The 23,007-nt window shown below is 33.6% G+C and overlaps 1 protein-coding gene across 4 annotated transcripts; it reads right to left on the reverse strand.

Annotated features, from left to right (window-relative positions):
* Window positions 1-3,158: 3,158 nt before the first annotated feature.
* Window positions 3,159-19,860, reverse strand: LOC117686486 (uncharacterized). Of its 4 annotated transcripts, none has more exons than XM_066084874.1 (12): window positions 19,747-19,860; window positions 18,225-18,357; window positions 17,738-17,799; window positions 14,660-14,875; window positions 14,230-14,334; window positions 13,962-14,013; window positions 13,594-13,790; window positions 11,391-11,465; window positions 6,880-6,924; window positions 6,596-6,676; window positions 5,960-6,010; window positions 3,159-4,100 (listed from the first exon to the last, which is right to left on the reverse strand). In XM_066084874.1, coding segments are annotated over exons 3-12 (1,221 nt in total). In that variant the 5' UTR covers window positions 17,739-17,799; window positions 18,225-18,357; window positions 19,747-19,860; the 3' UTR covers window positions 3,159-3,702. The 4 variants fall into 4 exon arrangements, with proteins under 4 accessions (XP_065940946.1, XP_065940945.1, XP_065940943.1 ...); XM_066084873.1 differs by having other exon boundaries at window positions 6,626-6,676; window positions 13,594-13,847; XM_066084871.1 differs by having other exon boundaries at window positions 13,594-13,847.
* Between the last annotated feature and the right edge of the window lie 3,147 nt (window positions 19,861-23,007).

Below are 23,007 nucleotides of genomic sequence, written 5' to 3' on the forward strand. Positions count from 1 at the left end.
GCCGACTTTTAACTCGTAATTTACGGTGACTTAAAGTTTGAAGACACGTTTTGAGTACCGCATATGCTTTGGCGAAACTCAAAAGATTTGTCACACGCTTCCATACCTTCGAATTGAGTCGAGAAACGTAAACAAAGACGAACGAAGTCATGGATGACGTCACAGTGCACTCGCGCTATATTTCCCGCGATAAATTTAGAGGTGGATCAAACATCTGTAATGAGTGTACTGATATAGACTGCGATACCTGCCTCATTGAAATATGATTTGTTTTTAATTTTTTTAATATAGAGATTTTATAAATACACTACCAAGAGCCATACTTTACTGTCATATCGATCCTTTTTTAAGCTAATTGTGCATGCATGTACAGTAGGCAGGTAAGTATATGAGTAGGGAGGAAATAAACAATAGGACATTTTGAACTAAATAAAAAGGAATAAAATGAAAAAATAAACAGTTAAAAATATTGCATATAGTCAGACCATTAAATTTAAAAGTGGGAAATTACACACCTACAAACAGGTACCGGGCTCTCTCTCTCTCTCTCTCTCTCTCTCTCTCTCTCTCTCTCTCTCTCTTTCGGGGGTTGCGCTGTGTGTATCATAACCATTAAAATTAGTATTTTTGGCATACTTATTGTAGAGCAATACTCTCTCAAAAAAATTTTGACGTTCGTTGCTACCTAAATAAAACTATAAGTTGACAATGATGCAAGATAAGTGTAATTCTTGCTGCGCTCGCCAGAACGGTAGCACCGTAAAACATATTAAAGGTATTAGATATTTATAATAAGTTCATAAAGTGGGGGTTTGTTTGATTCTTTTATTACATTTGATTTGGGCTGTAGTTATTCATATTCTCAACCTTCAATGTGAAAAAAATGCATGTAATGTATCCTTTAACAAAACTTACAATTTTTATTAAACAGTTAAATCAGAGGCATGGGTACTCGGTAAACATATAATACGACACACACAAACCAAGAATCAGGTTCTTTGACGTAAGCACGTTTGCATGTACAACACTTATACCTGTTGTATGTTAGAACAAGTGGCCCCCATTTATTTTTTTATGTTTGAAAAACATTTACCATTTCATTTTTAGGGATGAGGTGTTTCAAAAGTTAGAGAAATCTCCCATTATCTATACCTTAGAAAAAATTATAAAAGTTTGGTTTAAAGGGAGCTGCAGGCCTTAAATAATCAATTTTTATAACACACGTATTCGATTTCATTTACAATATATATGCAATAATTTTTTCTTCCATGAATGAGGTAGTACAAACGAAAATACTATTAAATTAATACATTTCCACTACGTTGCCATATTGAATCCGCCCTAGGGCCTGAACCTATGTCCCAAGGGTCATGAAATTCACAACTTAGGTAAAGGGCTTCAGTTACATGTACATCATAGCCATGCATTCAGTTTATCTCCAACTATTGTGGAAGTGGAAAAGAAGATTTTCTAAACTTTAATACATTTTCACTATTTGGCTATACTGGCCCCGCCCTAGGGCCCGAACCCCTGATACATGGGCTATTAATTTGGCAATTTATGTAGAGGGCTTCATGGACATCAAATCATGAATTTGTAGTTTTTCTCAATTATAAATTTAAAGAACCTTGAATTTTACAATTTTGGTAGATGGACCAATTATTGCCATGCATTTAGTTTGCACACGTGTGGGAGTAAAGAAGATTTTTTAAATTAGCTTTTTTGCATATTTGGCCCCGCCTGGGAGGTCCCGTGGGTGATAGAGTTAAAAATTTCACAATTTTGATTCCTCTAATCCTAGAGATGCTTTACACTAAACATGGTAAATAGTAATTGGACTTCAAGTTTTCCAGAAGAAGTTAAAAAAGTAAAGTTGTATACAAACGACGCACGTCGCGAAAAGCATGACGACGGACGAAAACCAATTGCAAAAAGGTCGATTGTCTGTACATACAGATAATACTTAGTCTTGCCAATGGCATTGACATTCCATTCTCTTTTAACTAGCATATATTAATCCACGCTCACCTGTTAAAATACAAGTAGGTAAAATACAATTTCATATACGCCTGTTAATGGCCCAATTTCTTTTAGGGGTCGACTGAACATTCCCGGGGCCTTATCTTGACCAAATATTAAAGCTTAAATGCTTGCCAGCTCCTTTAATACTCTTTCCATTATAACTGCATATCATGTTATACTTAAATTCTCATCAGGCTAGCTAGTTATATGTATGTCAATGTTCAGGTCAGTTTAGCAGGTGCAATTTTTAATGTATCACTGTTTCTTTCGATAATATTAGGAAGTTTATCTGGATTTAAGTTATTGAATTTACCTTAATTGAAATATTTACAGTATATTTTGAATAGTTGACCGACCATAGAATACTTTTCGCTATCCGAATGGTGAATAGAAAAAGGCGATATAGTACTCCAACTTGTGAATTTCACACCTTTGTTAATTTATTCATGTAATTCAAAAATAATTTTAAGGCTGAAAATTTCTTATCCCTCCATAATGACATAGACATATAAAAAGGATCATCTAATTCATTGCATTTCGTTCCCTGCATTTATGCATTATTTTTTGAGTTTTTCTTTTTTATTTAAATATTATCATCACAATAAAGCCATGGCAACACATCGTAAGGTTTAATGTTGGACAGCAATTCTTATTGGCATTAAGAAAGCAATTCTACTCAAATGATAATGGGGTTAAATACATCCTTATGTGTATATATTCAATAGTTAATAATGTATGGTAAGGAGAAGTATTACAGCTATTAGTCAAATTACTGAGGTCTTCTCGATTATCCCACGCTGCAGGAAGCTAGTCTAAGTTAGCTACCTTCTATTTTGTCTATGAGGAAAGCATGTTTCATTAATTCATTAAATTTGGAGCGCAATAATTTTACTTACGGTAAAAACTTGCTTTATACCCAAGTATAACGTTATGTGATTTGCACCTGGAACAGCGGAACACAATCCTATACTACACAGATATCTAATTATCACACGTACGTCAGAAGATGGTCTGATTGTCAATTGACAAGTTAAGAAAAAACCTTCAATATGATGTAAAGCATTTTAAACAAAACACACAATTATACTTTCACAGGTTTATTTTCTGAATTCAAAATCATTAAAGAGCAGATATGCATGAACAAAAATTTATTAACATTAAAATATGACAAACCGATTTTCGTGAAAAAAGAACTTTTACAGTCAACGACTAACTTATTATAAACATTAGCGAATATACGGAGGTTCTATAGTGAGACCGAAGAAATGTAATGAACGACGGTTATTATCATGTTGCTTCTGTATGTAGCGCAGATTAAAATTACGTAAATAGCCGTCGACTGTAAAAAAATAACACTTTCTCTTTAAAATCCACTGGTACTGGTAAATACATGTACATTTTGTATAAAATAAAAGGACAATATTTGAGGTCATAGTAAATTTACTACTTGTATACGCAAAGGTAAAATGAAATCTGGAAGAAACCAGACAAGTTAAAACGTAAAATTGAACACATGAAACTTATCCTCAAACATAAAACTCAAGATACTTCTATGTAAACCCAATTTAAAAAACGTCCATCGTTTTTTTATTTTCAAAGAACACATATAACGTTTACGCCACTATTAAACAACAACCGTCATTAAACCTATATGTAACTACATTGAAAAAACTTATATCACTAAACAAACGCTGTCTGAAAGATTAACTTTCCATCTCCATCTTCAATTTTTGCAATATTTTCTCTATTGAGTGACCACGTCTCCAGTGGCATGGCCAAAACGAATGCCACTCTAATCTCAACGACAGCAATGACGGCAAGTAACTTTTTCAAAATTTCCTCTACACTAGCAGTCTTAAAATCGAAGTTTTTCAACAACACTGACGCTTGCTCTTCTTGTTTATGTTGCTGGTAGTAAAACATTTTCCAACAAAACACATACTCTGAACCAAAAACTCTCTTAGCATGTTCGTCAATCTGTTTTTTCTCTAAAGGATTCTTTCGCACTAACAGTAGTATCTGTGGAGCATCACTTTGCTCAGCCTTTCGTGGTAGGTTAGGTCCACTAGCAACATAGACTAGAATAAAATTCAATTATATATGCTATAAATAATTATGTCTTTTACTAGCGTAGATGAAAACCTTATTTCTTTCATTATATGAGATAAGAGGACCATGGATCACATTACTCATAACTTAACAAACCTCAAATTTGACCTAGCTCAGATCAATGTAACCTTTTCTTATATTTCTCCCAGGACGATGATTACAGAAGATATTTTAAAATCGCTTACTGTGGCAAATACCAGTCATTCAACGACTAATTCTATCGATTATCAACAATATTTATTTATTTACATGTACTGACATTCACTTATTGTAATATGTCAATATGTAAATAATATATATATATATATATATATATATATATATATATATATATATATATATATATTCTCTTTCTAATGGAGATTATTATAATCTAGAAATGGGAATGGGCATGACCATATACCCCTCTTTAATATTTTAGGTGGCTCTATACACCCACAGTTTATTCCAATTTTCATTAGAAGACCACAAAACATATACTTATCAAATATTAAAATGATGATGGGGATACTATGGGTATTTTTAAAGAATTTTCAAATGTTTTTTCATGTTTTTGTAAAATAACTTTTAAAAAGTTTACTTTTGAGAAATTGAGAGAAATTTTTTGTCATATGATGGATATTTCCTTCGGACACCTAAAAAAAAATATAATACGGTACTTCTTAACATTCCAAAATTTTATTATTGCATTTTTTTTAGTATTTCCCCTTAACATAATTTTTTATATTTTCTTACTCTGTTGACAAATAATCTGCAAAAGCTGCTTGATGTTATAACAAAATGTATTTTAATAACTGTGACATAAAAAATTTGAATAAAATTCATTGCAAATAGACACAAAAAATATTTTAAATTTTATTTGGTATGAAAGTTCCTCAGGTAAGAGTTATCGTTCTTAAGTCCGAAGGCCCAAACATCTTGGGGACTTTTCATTTCTGAGTTAAAGAAAATTTCCTTAATATCACGATGGAATGATAAATACATACATATTTCATTATAGGCCTATATAAGTGAATTTAATCGCTTTAATGCAAAACTAAGTCAAATAAACAAAGAGGAAAATTAACTATTAGGATTTATATATCCCAACCTGAGAGAAATTCAAAGCCATTAACAATTCGCCTCAGTTTAAATCAGCCAGTACTCGAATTGCATGCTTCCAAATTTACTTACTAGTATTTGCGTACTGCGTCATCAAAAAGTGGTGTTTAGAACCACCTTAATAGGGTTATTTTTTGTTTCTCCAATATTTCAAATGTCATTGGGACCTCTTCCTTACCTGATGTGATCATGATGTTTTGTTTAAATTGAATCTACCATAAAAATGTAAAGTTAGGTTGTGTAAAAAAAAACTATTTTAAAGCCTTTTTCATTCTTATAATATACATGTAACTCTAATAGGCTTCATGGCTGTGTTTGTTTAAATTTTTGGTGGTTCAGGAGAAGTCAAAATTGTAACATTTACTGACTAATAGGCCAACACAAATAAGCATTAGTCTCCAGCTTAGGTGAGCTTACAAACTCAAAAATTCACACTTAAAAAATCATTATTTTATCACTCATAAGAATTATACATGTAAACTGAGGTTTCATATTTAATTTTGAACATCAATTTTAAATGCCTTCGCTGTTAAGCTGATCAAGGAATCAAATTTTCCTAGCATAAGGGATTATGGCTGCAAGTTTAGTAGATATGATCCTTATCAAGTCATGAAAACTGTGCATTTATTTTTAATCTACAAATATCAATGTTCACTAATATAAGGACGTTTTAATAAGCTGATACTAAATGACTATTTTCCTGAATGTATTTATGAAAATCAATTACCTTCACATCTGCATTTTGCAGACTTTACTCCCTCTTCAAAAATACCACTACCTGTCAAATCAAACCACACCAAAAATGTTATCAAAGTAAAATTTGGATGCATTTCAAAGGGATATTTACATTTTTTAGTTGTCATGATGATACATACATTAATACATCTAATTTCAACTAGTACTATAATACTACTATCATGAAAGAGTATTACATGTATGAGTCGGTATCAATCGCATTTCTCGGGCCTTTCTGGCAGCGCTCAGAAAAAACATCTCGAATGTATTACATTGGCATCCTAACAACCCCCATGTTTATACATGTAAAACTTGATATAAATACAACCCATTTTACTATCAGAGAGATGTGAGCTAGACTTCATTAAATTCAATGATATTCCCTGAAATATATATACCACAGAAGAATCATTTAAGGCTGTCTAGCCAATTCTTTTATATATATAATATTATGCGTGTGAAAAAAATCAACACTAATTGCAAAACGTAAGCGTTTTCATTTCATTTTCAGATGTTTTGCAGTCGTTAAAATCATGATACAATTGCAATCACATAAACCTTAAAAAATTCTATTTTTCTTCAGATTTATAAACAAAATATCTCATCATTTGAACAACACTCAACATACCTGTATCTTTGAGATGATGGCTTGCATTACCTTTAGTGTCTTCCAATATTTGTTTTCTTGATTCTTCAGAACACTCCTTGCCTAAAAAATATAAATATTGACTATGTGCAATGAGACATAAACTATGATATAGGTACATATAAATTACACAGTACAGTACAGTGACCTGTGATAGCGAGGAATGTTTATCATTTTTTATGTCTAATAACCATGGGAAAGAAAACTAAGAAAAAAAAATTTGAATGTTTAATACATGTGTAAATATGGCATTAAAAATTACTCACTCATAAGGCTAGATTTTTCTGTAGAAGCATTTTCAATTTTTTCATCTGAAAAAAGTACATGTAAATGACACAAAATCAGGAGGAGGCAACATAACTTCTTCAGCTCATTAAATAGTAAGAAAATAAAGCTTTCAAACCTGCATGCATGTGTGAAGAACATTAAGATCTTTACTTTTATACCTTTTAATATAAAAAAAACTATAAAGCTTTTCAAAATTTGATAAAGGTTTCCAACGCAAGTTCATTATTTTATCAGGATCGAGGTGCAATAGTTTTAAAAGAAGAGAAAAGCTGTCAATGTGACAGCAAACCGGGTTTTCTTTTATGTGAATTGTATCCATAATCAGACTTAACTCAATATGAGTTAAGTCCAGTTATTGAGATGAATAGAATAGTAGCCGATCCAAGAAAGATAACTCTCAATTACTTATTGGTTTCACATGTATAATTTAGAGTTATCGTTCCTAGTTCATCGCACAATCGTTCATGCGCAACAGTCAGCTTCCTTTTTGGATTTCGCCTTCAAGCGGTAGTCATTCATTCAAAATCTCCAACAATCAGGATCCATCCCTCTTTAAATATAGCCAAATACCAACAAAGTTCGTAAGTTATTTTTGTAGGAAACATAACGGTTCCTTACGCATTGAAATGTTGCGAGCAAAGAAGTCTAAGAGGAATTCATCCTCCCCATATGCGGCATCCAATCCTGCAGCCACAAGACTAGGACGGGGTTCAAGAACTCAGCCGCAACCACCACCTGCTTTGTCCACCCCTGAGGCTCCTTTACAACCAGTGGAAATTCCTGTGCCAGTTGTCACCATCTCAACGCCCACCAATCAGCAATTTCCAGTACTTGCAACTTCAGGTACTGTTTTACCCACAAGCAGCTTGTTGTCATCTGCTATTTCAAACCCAACACCCCTTATTAGCGTGTCAGACAATCTTGGTAATTTCGTTCCCCAATCCATTAAAGAAAAAATTTGGTCCAAAGATTATATTGATCTAGCCAAACTTTTGCACACCGACCTTGATACTGACAAGCCAGACCAAAAATTATCAATTGTCGACGGTCAGTTAATTATGTCTCCAAAAACAAATCCCAAGAAAATCACAACAGTTGATTCTTGGACTGACGCATTTCTAATTTTTTCCAGCATTTATTTGTTGAGACACCCTGCAGACATTCAGGGCATTCTAAAGTACATGCAAACTATCAGGTTAGGGGCTAGCAGAAATCCAAATGCAAGTTGGCTGGAGTATGATAGACAGTTTAGGCTAAAAATCTCTACCAACACATCTATCACCTGGGGTTCTGTAGACGCTGAGCTATGGCTTATGTTTATGTCCAATCCAGCTGTAGTCCACAACACTCAATCAAACTCTAAATGTTACGACTATAATTTCAAAGGCTCCTGTAGCAGACAATCATGTCTCTACCAACATTTATGCATGTACTGCCATAAAAATCATCCTCGCATACATTGTTGGTCATCGCAATCATCTAGCACACGACATACCCCCACTCAAATAAACCAAACAAACAACTCTCCCTTTCGTCCCAACTTGCACCAGCTACCCCTCCGCCCTCGACAAACATTTCAAGCCAGACAAAGGTTTATGGGACCTAGGTTCAACTCCAGTTAAGATTCAAATTATGCAAAGTTATTTGGATAATTACCCTGACAAAGATACTGCTGAATACTTATCACTTGGTTTCTGTATTGGTTTTCATTTAAATTACACTGGTTTAAGGCTTCCTCTGAAACCCAAGAATATGAAATCAGCCCAGGTTCATAGTGCTGAACTACTTGCAATTATCAATAAGGAAATACGTCTTGGTCGCATGGCAGGGCCTTTTAACAATTTACCAATGTTCAATCTTAGATGTAATCCTGTAGGCATTCTCCCTAAAAAAGATGGGGGCTGGAGACTTATTACTAACCTGTCTGCCCCTACTGGTAACAGTGTCAATGATTTCATTGATCCCGCATTATGTTCAGTTTCATATGCATCCTTCGATCAAGCAATAACTATGATCAGTTCTTTGGGTAAAGGTACATTGTTATGTAAAATGGACCTGTCAAACGCCTTTCGCTTACTGCCAATTCACCCTTCGGATTTCTGTCTATTGGGCATGTGTATTGAGGGTAAATACTATTTTGACAAGTGCATGCCCTTTGGATGTGCCATAGCATGTTCTACATTTGAAAAATTCTCATCATTCCTTCATTGGGTACTATCTAAGAACTGCAATAGTCCAAACATTATTCACTACCTAGACGACTTCCTGTTCGCGGGTAGTAGGGAAACATCTCATTGTACCCAGTTGGCACAGTCTTTTCAAACATTGTGTCAACAGTTCGGTATACCTATCAATTCTAGCAAAACTGAGGGCCCTACTACTAAACTAACTTTCCTGGGTTTGGGTATAGACACTGTTACACAAACTATTTTCATCCCAACCCATAAATGCTCCGAGCTTCAGACTGCACTAACATCACTCCTTCAAGCAAAAAAGGTTACCTTGAAACAAATGCAATCACTCTGCGGCTCACTCAATTTTTTTGCTAAGGCACTTCCTGGTGGCAGGGCATTTTGTCGCCGCTTTTATAATGCTACTATTGGCATAAAGAAATCACATTTTCTAATTAAAGTGACCAATGCAATTAAGGAGGATGCTAGAATATGGATCCAGTTTCTTGAAAACTATAATGGTAAAACCCCATTCCCTGAGTTAGCCTGGTCCAGTAATGATGCACTCAATCTTTTCACTGACAGTTGTGGTTCCTGCGGTGGGGGTGCATTTTTTAACAATCACTGGACAGTAATTAAGTGGCCTAACTCATGGTCACTTGAAGTCCGCAGAGACATTACATTCTTGGAGCTTGTACCAATAGTTGTTGCAATCTGGTTATGGCAGGATTACTTTGTTAGCAAAAAATTAATCATAAATACAGATAATTTGGCTTTGTGACAGCAAACCGGGTTTTCTTTTATGTGAATTGTATCCATAATCCATGTCAACACGTATCTAGTGAAATGGAGTACCCTATATGCAACATTTTGCAAAAAAATGACCAAGTTCAAAAGCTGGTATTTTTTTCATAAATTATCAGAAATCAAAATCCTAGCAATATGCACTCCTCTGATATATGTACAATTGATCTGCAAAAGAACAACTTCCTATCTTGAGAACTGTAGGAGGAGTTATCCGTACAATGAGGGTACCCTATAAGCAATATTTTGCCAAAAAATGACCAAGTTCAAAAGCTGGTATTTTTTTCATAAATAATCAGAAATCAAAATCCTAGCAATATGCACACCTCTAATATATGTACAATTGATCAGCAAAAGAATAATTTCCTATCTTAAAAACTGTAGGAGGAGTTATCCGTACAATGAGGGTACCCTATATGCAAAATTTTGCCAAAAAATGACTAAGTTCAAAACTTGGTATTTTTTCGATAAATAATTGGAAATCAAAATCCTTGCAATATGCACACCTCTGATATATGTACAATTGATCAGCAAAAGAAGAACTTCCTATCTTAAAAACTGTAGGAGGAGTTATCCGTACAATGAGGGTACCCTATATGCAAAATTTTGCCAAAAAATGACTAAGTTCAAAACCTGGTATTTTTTCAATAAATTATCAGAAATCAAAATCCTTGCAATATGCACACCTCTGATATATGTACAATTGATCTGCAAAAGAACAACTTCCTATCTTGAAAACTGTAGGAGGAGTTATCCGTACAATGAGGGTACCCTTTTGGCAGCCACCCACCCGCCCACCCGCCCGCCCGCCCGCCATTTTCACCATTTAAATAACCGGATTTTTCCGTTGGAAAACCAGGTTAAAACTATATCTGAAATTTTTCGAGCAAACAATTTTTTTTTAAATTACTATAAAACAATGTCACAAATATTTACCCACTTTTTAGACTAAATTCATCTAAAGGAGTATTTTCACAATCTTTATCAACCAGAAAATGAAATTAAAATGCGATGACATATTTGGGGGTATTGCCGGAGACATAAATAACATTTATTATTTATGTCTCTGGTACTGCGTAAATAGCTAGACATGTAGACCTGTAACTATTTTATTTGGCTTGTAAACAATGACTCTGAAGACATATTAATGAAAAAAACTTAAATCAATAAATGTCATTCATTTCCCTCTGATTATCAATATTGAAGTAGAGGGGTTGTTGAAATTATTTTGGCTGGGATATATTGAACCCTCTTTGCTTTTCAATTCATATGACCTACCAGGTTGTCACCTTTACCGTCATCTGGTGGGTAAAGGACGTACAGTACCAGTAATCTTAAACTAAGTCCATAACTTGAGGTCAATGTCATAGCAAATTACTGTGAAATCTTTGTCTAGAGACAATACATTATGTGGGAATTTTTTAAAAATATATTTTGGTATGGGTGGTTTTCGCACCCTCATGTTACTTCAAAACATTAATATATGAATACTAGTAATTAAATATTGTACTCACCTAGAACTTCTTCTTGTTCTCGATTTATGTTAACCTTTTGTTCAACACGATCATTTAAATAATTTTCTAACATGTCTAAAAGGAATAAAAGTGAAAGGAATGTACAAATAAAGAAATATTTAATGAAAACCAATAATTATTATATTTTAAAGCAACATGAGCTGTATTTTTTAGGATTTTATTTTGCTGCAAAAACCTGCTAGTGTGATAATACTGCATATAACTTAAACTTTTATGATAAATAAGAATTGAAAAAATCATTAGTTTTTGTCAAAGGAAATATTTCTCTTCTAAGGAATATATAGCAAATTCATTTTTGTACAGGATGACAATAATTCAATTTTGGTCCAAATAAGGCTTCTTAAAGGCCTTTTCCACAAAAATATGGTTAACAGAAATTTAAAAACCATGATATTTTTGTCATCTTAGTAGAAAAGAACATTTTAGTAAAAAAAAAGAAATTCAACATGAAAAATGCAGCTCATATTGCTTTAAAAAGTAGTTTTGAATGATAATATATAACATTTACATTTGTGATTCACAACACTTCAACTGTTTCACATGACACAAGTCTGGCAGTTATTTTTGCAGTTCTAAGTGACTTTACAAAAACTACTTTTAAATCACAAAAACATACTTTTAAAAAAACTGAATTAAAAAAGGATGAAATAATAGAGCGTAGATATTCAAGTTGGCTGATGAAAAGAATGTCAATGATTTAAGATTTAAATGATGATACAGCTGTACATGTATAATAGTAAAATGCACTTTGATTGTCAGAGTGATGACAAGACTTTAAATTTCACTTTAAACATACAAGACAATTACAAATTTTTAATAAAAAAAATTCAGAAAATAAAAATATATGAGTGAGGTTCTGTTTTCTTTACTTCTACTTATAAAGAGAAATATGGTTGATTTTTTTATGAAAGGCGATTACAATCACTATAAATTTTGAAGATACCATTTTAAGTAGTTCTTTGAAATGTTTAAGTAGTTTAAGAAGGCTGTATGGTCTACAGATTAACAATCAGATCTGCCTTAAATTTTAAAACATTATATTTTGGGCCATAAACTATCATTTAGTAAAGAAAAAACCAAATACTTGAGCTTTGTAATTTGAACGTTTTGCTATATTTTTATACAGAGCTCTAAGTCTAAAGGAGGTAAATATAGTCTAAAAATGGCCACGACCATCAAGCCTTCTTAAGTACATGTTTATTAATAGATAGATTTCATCGAGAGTCAGTTAAATGTGCAAGTGTATATTAATATGCAGTGTGTCGAAAGGATCAACAGCAAAGCCTGTTCATTGAAAATATTTAACACCCCACACATCTAAAATTTTTATATCTTGAAATTCATATCATGCTTATCAAATCCGAAGACCAAAAATGTCACAGATTTTCTTACTGTCTTGGAAATATCTCAACCTGTCGAATCAAAACACAAATTGAGTTTCTTTTTATCATCTTTCTCATATCAACTATGCAATTGCATTAAACTTTTGCCAGAGATTCCTATGTTTGTTATTTGAATTTTCCATCAAACTTTCATCACACATTATACATCTGATTTTAAAAAAGGTAATGATTTAATTAAAATTAAGATATAAATACTCTAATACAGGTAAAAACAGACATAACGTTAACTACTATGGTATCACTTAAATTCGTGGGGGCAATTTTTGGTGGATTGTGTTTTGTTTGCTTAATTGTGGGGATCCGATGTAATTTTGCAGATTGGTTGGTTTTAAGTTCCAGTATGAAACAAAACTCTTCATTGATTTGTTATCATCAAGGATGTAAACTCATAGGGGAGGGGTACCCACAAAATACCATATTAATTGAGCCACCATGAACTCTAGGGATTCTACATCACAGTAGTTTTGTATCATCTGTGTTGTCCAAATCCTCCTTACCCATTTCTAAATACAGTCAAACTTCGTTATCTCGAAGTAGATGGGACTGTTTAAAACTTTTGAGATATCCAAGTATTTGAGATATTGAGGTTAAAATACTTTAAAAATCAGTGGTTGGGACTTACAAATCACTTCTAAATATCCATTGTATTCGAGATATCAGTGTTCGTGATATCAAAGTTCAACTGTATAAAGATATTATTATTTAAGTTAAATATCAAAAATGTATGCATGGTCATCATAGCCATCAGTGGATTGGGATGACTGTCTTCTTCTACTTACCATGGTTACGTGATTGACCTCGCTTTCTCCTTCTGCACACTACAAGTACAGTGATTCCTAAAATCAATACCAGGGCTGAACAGATTCCACCGATGATGTATATCGTTGTATTGCCATGGTCTGCATCCTTTCCACTGCCCTTCATTGAGGTGGTGCCACCAACAGTTGATTTATTTCCTCCTGTCTTGTCTTTGGGGCTATAAATGAATGGCATACTGTAATCTGTTGTTAATGCTTGCTCAATGATAGTTGATCTGAAATAATTATACAGTATTTTTCACAATTAAATTAATGCTATATGTCACATTGCAACAAGATTATAAGATATGTAAAATGCACACAGGTAAAGGGACAGAACTATACTTCACCTTAGTGTTGTTGTTGGCAGTGTTTCCATTTTTGTTTCAAAACAAACTGGATCTACAATATTTCAGAAAGAAAAAGATTTATGCACTTCAATGTGTTTATTAAGTTTGAATGATGACCATTATTTTATTTTTATTCCAAAGCTGTATCATGACATTTTTACAGCTTTTGAGATGTTTTGTAACTTGATCTTATCCATACACAATATTCTGAGTTTCATATCATACTAAAAGTTCTTCAACAAGTGGAGCCCTTATTTGGCTGTCTTACATAGGAACACAGAGTTGGACCAGTAAGTAGATTGTGGACAAGAGGGTGTTGAACACTCAATCACGTCAATTTTGGATATCCGGGAACTGTATACAGGGCACATTTCTGCAAGAATCATGAAATACGGTATTAAAGCTATTAGCTCTAAAAACTGATAGGAATACACAAAACTAATAACTGGCCAGAAACACATTTAACACATTTTTTCTCAAAACTTTAAGGAAGTCATAACATATTTTCATTAACAGTGTTTGTATGAGGAACATGCATCACGTTTATATGACCTTTAATACATTGGGTTGATGGATCGTGGACGGTTTGTTTTAATCTGTTCCTAAATTTGGAAAGTTGGATTTCAAATTTAAAGAGGAAACATGCAATTCTACATATTCTAGATCTCTTTCTACATTCTAATGAGACTTATCCATACCTCCTTCTATCCATACTTTGGCCAGACATTGTTCTGTTATCACATTTTGTTCATCCTTCAGACAATGGTAGGAGTTTGGTAATTTACATTGAAGTGCCAGTGAGGCCCTTTCCCAAGCATCTGCAGAAGTGGGGCACTGGAGGGATACTGTGACATCATAAGTCAATGATGTCACAGTTACAAAGGTGAACCAATACAACCCTCTATCCATATTCACTGGGACATGCAATGAACAGAAAAGATTCCTGAAACCATATATATGTATATACAATAAAACTCGGTTATAGCGAAGTCCAAGGGACCAATGGATTTACGTCATTATATTTTTGTAATTCGTTATATCCATAAAACGAATTCTTAATAATAACTAAAGCGAATTCACTGTATACAAGTTTCATTTATCCAGAATACAATTTTTGCTAATTGAGGCTTAGAAGGAAAATACATTGATACATTTAAAAATCGAATCTTAAGGTGGAATAACACACCTGGAAAAAGTCACTCAAATTAACAGGAAAGTTTTTAATAATGAAAGATATAATGATATTAAATAAACTGTACAAATGTCAAATAAGCAAAAATTTGCAGTTTAGGGATAAAAAAATTAATATCTAAAATAATTATTCTAGTAAGTAACAACAACAGCCACTGCGGGATTCGAACTCGGGACGTACGGATCACAAGTCTGACACTTTATCCACTGGGCTATGGAATAAGTTAAGTTTCAGTTCATAAATTCCTTTTGATAAAACAAAATGTCGTTTCGATCAGCGGTTAGCCATTTTGTGATGATGTGTTATTCCACCTTAAATTGAGGAATTTATGCAAAAATAAATTCATTCAAACTATTATGCTAAATGGTATTGCAAACCTTTAAAACTGTAAAGAAAATCATTAAACAAGAGGCCCATGGGCCACATCGCTCACCTGAGGAACAATAGGTATGATAAAATCAGCTTAATGGACTCGTAATACAAACAATCTGGACAATGTACAATAATACATGTAGATACTGTATAAATAAAATCCATTTTTCCCCCTGCATATTCTTATGTTTATAATCATTAGTCCCTTTTCTAACAGGATGATTTTATAGTCATATCACATGTTGAGTATTGCAGTTCTCAAAAAGATCCTTAACAATTGTTTATATATGGGATATAAAGCTACATCAAACTCTGAACCTTCTTGTGAGGCGGAAGAATTGTCCTGGAGCCAAAGTCTTAACAATTATAAAAAATCATCTGGCTGATTAGTTTCAGAGAAGAAGATTTTTAAAGATTTACTTTATATATTCCTATGTAAAACTCTAACACCCAACACCCCCATGTGGCCTCACCTTACCCCAGGGATCATGATTTTCACAACTTTGAATCTACACTACCTGAGGATACTTCCACACAAGTTTCAGCTTTCCTGGCTGATTAGTTTCTGAGAAGAAGATTTTTAAAGATTTACTCTATATATTCCTATGTAAAACTTCGACCCCCCCATTGTGGGCCCCACCCTACCCCGGGGGTCATGAACTTTGAATCTACACTACCTGAGGATGCTTCCACACAAGTTTCAGCTTTCCTGGCTTTCTGGTTCTTGAGAAGAAGATTTTTGAAAAATTCTCGAAATTTTTCATTAATTTCTAATTATCTCCCCTTGAAAACGGGTGTGGCCCTTAATTTTCACAACTTTAAATGTCCTTTGCCTAAGGATGATTTGTGCCAAGTTTGGTTGAAATTGGCTGAGTAGTTCTTGAGAAGATGTTGAAAATGTGAAAAGTTTACGGACAGACGGACGGACAGACGGACGACAGACAAAATGTGATCAGAATAGCTCACTTGAGCTTTCAGCTCAGGTGGGCTAAAAAGTGTTAAATTTTGTTACTATTCAACTCTACAGTACTCTAAATCAGTTCGCTATATCAGTAAATTTGTAATATCCAAATTCGTTATAACCGTAAAATTTTGCAAAAATTTTTACCAGGGATTAAGAAAAACTATGCTTTATCCTAGAATTCGCTAAGTAAAACAAGACTTGATGGATATAACAAATTACGCTTATAATGAAGCAAAATCGCCTGTCCCTGGCACTTCGTTATAACGGTGTTTTACTGTATATCCATGTTCTTACTAAACGAGTTTTACTGTAATAGTATATTTATTAGGGATGTCAACGAATACTCGATGAGTACTTGACTATTGCTCGGCCACATCGAACATTAATTAAAATTTTCTTAGTCGATTACTTGTTATAAATTGAAGAAAAATATTCAAAATAATCTTTATCTTCATGCGGTACTTTTTGGCTTCAAATGAAAAGAATAATTTTCTCCTCTTGGCATTTTTGATCATGTTACACTCTCTATTCCATCAAATGGGTGTCCCTGGTGCTATTTTAAGCAGCTAAAAATTTATCTCTTTAGATGTTGTAGATCAAATTATTATTCTGAATAGAAGTACATGTACTTAGGCTGACATATTTATGAAGAGATCAATTTGTGGTTCTTATAATGAGTTTTTTTTTATTAAGTTAGATGTTTGTATAATCAAAAGTTTAATCAAATCAGTAATCACCTATAAGCGTTTGTTTTTATAATCATTAAATTTGAATGTTGATTTGGCATGGGACAATGACTTACCATGAAACATGTCACATTTGATTTGCTGATTTTGATAAGATGATATGGAGCTTAATTAAGAGACACAAGGGAAAGAAAAAGCTCAGATATTAGATAACGGATATTTAGATATACCTGGTTATATTTCTTTTATTTATTTGAAATCAGATACTTCTAATGCTTATTATCATTAGTTTTTAAATGGTGATGAGTTTAAGATATGGTGTATGTGACAGTAGCATTATTTGATTTTAAAAAGTACACAGAGTTTCAAACAAATCAATGAGCACTCCACTATCGCTCGACCAAAGGCTCCAATTAACGACTATAAGCCAACTTAGTAAAATTGTCATCCCTAATATCATGAATATATAATTATATTAATTTTATTCATGCATTTTTCAGATCTAAATAGACTGATCAATAAATGTTATCCAAATTGCAATTAAGTACAAGACCTTACTCACTTGAATATTAAATCAGCTGGTACAAATACAGCAAACAAATGATCCAAATGAATGAACAAGAACTGAAATCGGAAGAAAGACAATTACTCAATCAACATTGAATGTCCCTATTTCATGTTTAATACTGGATTTTGTACAGTAACATATCTTTCAGTCATGTATATACATGTCTTTTATATGTAGCTAGTACATAAATACAAAGTAATAAATAATTTAACCCAAATATTTATTGATTTATTTTAGGATATTAGTTCTAGAAATTTTACTACGTACTTTAATAAATTGCCTTGGAGAGAGAGAGAGAGAGAGAGAGAGAGAGAGAGAGAGAGAGAAATAAAGTTAGGTTAAAAAAAGTTTATTTGATGAGCATATAAATCAAAACAATTATGCAATTAAAGGTTCTTATTGTCTAAAAATATATCAATAATATTCTATTCCCATGCACAGTAACTAATATAAAGATCTGATTGTTTGAAATAAAACATACCTTTAGTTAGCCAAATGAATCAAATCAGCGAGTACATGTTACTTATATATATTAAGTATGTTGGTACAGTATGCTGATAGTTTTCAGAAACTGTCATGGGACGGTGCAACTCAGTCATCATAAATAAGTTGAACTGGAAAAATAATGTTATGTTGACATTTTGAGTACATTTCATTCATCAAGCTGCATATATACATGCATTTATCAGGTCCAATGCAATCATTGGGTTTAGCTACATAGCTTGAATTACCTACATAGCTTTAATTACAGACTTGTACCTCCTGAAGAAGGCTTATTTACCTACTCAATCATACCTTTTTTTAATTGAGCATTGCAGGTACAAAAAGTTGCACTTTAAAAATGCAGCAATTTTCAACTTCAATATATCAATCAATAAATGAGAATGAGAAATCAAGTCAAGATAAGTAAAACCTAGCCTTAAGTTTCACCCACAACCTCTTTGTGAGCAAAACTAATGTCTTGGTTTTGACCTTATTTCTCATTTATTGATAAGACTGCAGACACCTGTGCATACCCAAACAATAATGTTAGAAATGCACGTTTGCAGAAATGCAGTGTTGTTTTATAACTACAATCCTTCTGGGTTGCTTATTCAAAATTACACAGTACAAATATAGGTTGGCAGCTAGTTCCTTGACCATGCCACTTTTTGTCTGTTAATGTTTTAAATAAAAAAGCAATATTGCACAACATTAAAAGTTTAAGCCATTTTTACTTTGTTGTTAAAAATAATTTGTCCAAAAAATTCTGGTGATGACGAGTCTGAGTAAACATGGCCATTTTGCGAACTCATTTATGGCCAACTACTGTAGCTTTGAATTAAACATACTTCAGGTATGTAAATAAAGCTATGCAAGTAATTCAAGGTACAAATTAGCTAAGTCTAGTGATTGTACTGGACCTGTTTATAATACATACATATATACTGTATGGGCCTTAGATTGATCACTGTAAGTGACTGTTAATTCTGATAATTATAGACTTAAAAAACCTGCAGTATACATCGTTTTAAACTATCTTAAAATTCGTTTGCATTCGATCTTCAAATATTTGTAATGCATACCATTTGTGATCAGTCTGATTTTAACATAGTCTAACTGTTAATAAAGAAATTACTTTCATTCTTTTAGAAAATTTCAGTATTTTAATACATCGACAAAGCACAGGCCTCTGAATTTTGTATCAATAAATGTACGGGAAGAGAGATATATTCCCTACTCGAGTATCTATATATACACCTGGTGTATTTATATATAGATAGGGTTTATATATATGTCTTCCTATACATTGAACGGTTTATTGATAGAAATTCAGAGGCATAATTATGCTATTTGCGCCATATCCCTATCTACTTTCGCTTTCGACCTTGTTCAAATAAACACTGTAACGAACGTTAAACTGAATCAGTAAATATATTTAAAACCGCATCTTATGATAGTATATAATACAGTGTTACAGTGTGCATGTTTGTGCATGCTATTACTTTCCAATGCAAACCCACCTTTCAATTTCCCCGATAGGGCTACGGGTATGGTGAGCAGTTTCGGCATTAAATCTTGAAAATTCACCAAAGCATCTCCTTTCCAGGTTCGTGTACTGTATAGTTTTGGTCTTTTAAAAATGAAAACGAATTTCAACTTAAACTTATACAATCATACTGCAATGAAAACCATTTTGAATTAACCCGGGGGGGGGGGGGCTATCTCCCACACCCCTACCCCCCCCCCCCCCCCATTTTTGTCGCAGCAAAGATTTTTCTTAAAAGTGAATTATCAAGGAGTTGTCCCCCACTTTTCTGAGACCAGGTGAATAATTGACGTAAAAATAAGGAAACGAACAGTGAAAGGGAAGTTACAAGTTCATCTGGGTTTGACAAGATTTTTTGGACGAGCCCCCCCCCCCCCCTTTTTTTTCAAAATCGATGCTACGTGCCTGTACATGTACGTCATCACTCGTTTCAGTTCAAAGAGGAGCAGATAGCAAAGAATGATCGACATCATTTATGGTATCATTTGTTAATATCATAAAATTAATGTTTTACTTTTAGTAGGCAAAGTCAATTAATTCAATGGCATACGCATGTAAAGGAAAATTTTGAAGACAAATGCATAAAAAGGGTGTTTCTTATAGTACTGAACATGTAAATAATATCATTTTACATGAAGCTAGCTGTCACTGCTTTACAAAGTAGTACAATCATAAGGCGCGATGCACGTGTGTGCAGATACTGAAATTTGCTGAATGCCTCATACGGACACAAATAGGGTCTCACTAAAAAGCGCCCGGGAGCGCCCGAGAGCGCCCGGGATAATAAAATAGCGTCCGGGAGCGCCCGAGGAGCAAAAATGGGCGCCCGGGAGATTATTTATGTTAGTTTAATAGAAATATGTTAAGAAATTACTATTATTTCACATTTGCTTACATTATGTAACCGAGTGAGCGAAAGAAGAACGATAATTCCTATGGAGGGTAATCATGTTCAAAAATCCAGACATGTAAACTTGTAAATCCGAATATGCAATCGTGTACTGTTGATGTGTGAGCCTGAGCATGAATATGTGTAATTCTGATCGTGTAACCTATAAAACTCGGGCATAAACACGTGTAAGATTTGACTCAGTTCCTTCGCATGATGCACATTTTGCAACTTTATTGTTTACATTAGTTAATTAAACCTTCAACTTTGCACACTTTCAATCCGTAGTTTCTGCGTTTGTTACTAAAGGCTCGGCAATAGCACATCCGACATGGTGTACATTTTATCAAGAGGATGTATAAAAGATGCGAGTAAAGAATTCGATCGGCTTCAGATATCCTCTTAGAACTGAAAAAAAATTACATTTAATGACTGTTTGAATACACGTGAATAAAGATATATACGCATTTTTATTCCTAGGCGTCTGAACCGGGAGGGTGAGGGGGCTGGGGGGGGGGGGGGGGGACTTAGCCCCCCCCCACCCACTTTTTTGCCAAGTTAGACCTAACCATTAGGAACATAGCAACAGGGAGGATTCACCCCCCCCCCCCCACTTTTTCCTCGCAACAAACAAAATTGTTCCTTAAAAGACCTTAAAGAGAATGAAATATTAATAGTGATATTGAAAATTAGAGTCATAGTAGGTATACTAGCACTCCCCCCTCCCCCACCACCACCACCACGGATTAGGAATTTCAGGATTTGGGGGGGGGGGGGGGGAATTGGGCAGGTAAGATTGGAGTTATTGGTATACCCTCCCCCACGGATTAGAATTTTCATGATTATGGGAATTCTTGTCAATATTTTTCATGATTAGTTTAGCCCCCCCCCCCCCTTTCAATTTGCTTCCGACGCCACTGTTATTAGAGTACATGCAACAAATTGTTAAAGTATAGGCCTCGGCTGAATTTAGAAAATATCTCCAAATGCATCCTTATTGCTACCACAAAGTTGTGACAAGAACCCCCCCCCCCCCCCCCCCCCATGCGAAAAATTACACGGGGTCCGTCAGCTGAGTTGCAAAGTTATCGATAAGAAAAACAAACTATTTAAAGACATTGGTTTTGAGATTGTGATTACCCGGTAATATGAGACATAAGAAGCGACATCCTCTTTAAAAAAATGAATAAAAATTCCAAAGATAAGGTTAACTGTCGTGAAATTAAAATGTGTATAAATTATTTTAAGAAATGTTTCTTTGCATTGTCGGCAATATATAGCAAAAAAAGTCTATCATGCAGGTAAAAATTGACATTTTTTAAAAATTATTTTAAGCAATTATTACGGGATTGAGTATGACGTCCTGAATGTCGGTTCAATACAGACTCACTTTGTGAAGTTGGCTGATAAAAAATTTCTGGAGAGCTAGTATAATACAGCTTTACAGCCACTTGTGAACTAGCTGCAGGTCTGTAGCTCCCTGTCTAAAAATACACAATTTACGGCGCACAAAAAATATGCGCTAGTTTTTTATTATTATTATTGAAGAATGCGTTATTATTTATCTTTCACTTACACAACAACAAAAAGTATAAATACATGTAAAGTAACATAAATTTTTCCACGAAAAATTACCAAATCCTTGCAGGTCGTTTATTCTAACTAATACAGAAAAATAACAAGAGTAAAAATGGGGTACTCTATATGCAATGTTTTTGCCCAAAAATGACTAAGTTCAACAGCTGATATTTTTATAAATTATCAGAAATCAAAATCCTAGCAATTTGCATACTTCTGATATATATGTATAAATGATCTGCAAAAGAACAACATCCTATCTTGAAAACTGTTCGAGGAGTTATCGGTACAATAAGGGTGCCTTTTTGACAGCCACTCGCCCGTCTGCAATTTTTACTATTTCAATAATCGGAAACCCGGTTAAAAATTCACTCTCAAAATTCTTAGAATTCAGAAGCAATGGAGTTACATGGGACCTCACGGCGGTCTTCGAACCCCATGCCGCTCAAAATATATTTACCCCCTTAGGAAATTTCTTGATCCGTCTCATTTCTAGAAGAGAGTACGCATTTACTTATATTCCAGTTTAATACATGGGGTTTTTTTTTTAGAGATATAAGATATTAGGCATTTCCTTTTATAATACCATGAGAATTATATTACGGAAATTAGCGCATTCGTCACATCGGCAACGATTTTTTTTTCTACACGAACCTCTTCCTGTTTGGTCCAGTTTCAATCATACCTCAATCTTTTTTCTTTTCTAAAAATAATACCCGTGTTTTCGATAGAAAAGGTGTCGTTCATTAAAAGCTTATTGCAACAATT

The sequence above is a fragment of the Magallana gigas genome, chromosome 5 (genome assembly GCF_963853765.1).
Source record: "Magallana gigas chromosome 5, xbMagGiga1.1, whole genome shotgun sequence".
NCBI lineage: Eukaryota > Metazoa > Mollusca > Bivalvia > Ostreida > Ostreidae > Magallana > Magallana gigas.

Coding starts and splice junctions, on each gene's coding strand:
- LOC117686486 (XM_066084871.1), bottom strand. Junction 14,335..14,659: donor CAAAGTATGGATAGAAGGAG/GTATGGATAAGT, acceptor TGATTCTTGCAG/AAATGTGCCCTGTATACAGT. Junction 14,014..14,229: donor GTCCAACTCTGTGTTCCTAT/GTAAGACAGCCA, acceptor GAAATATTGTAG/ATCCAGTTTGTTTTGAAACA.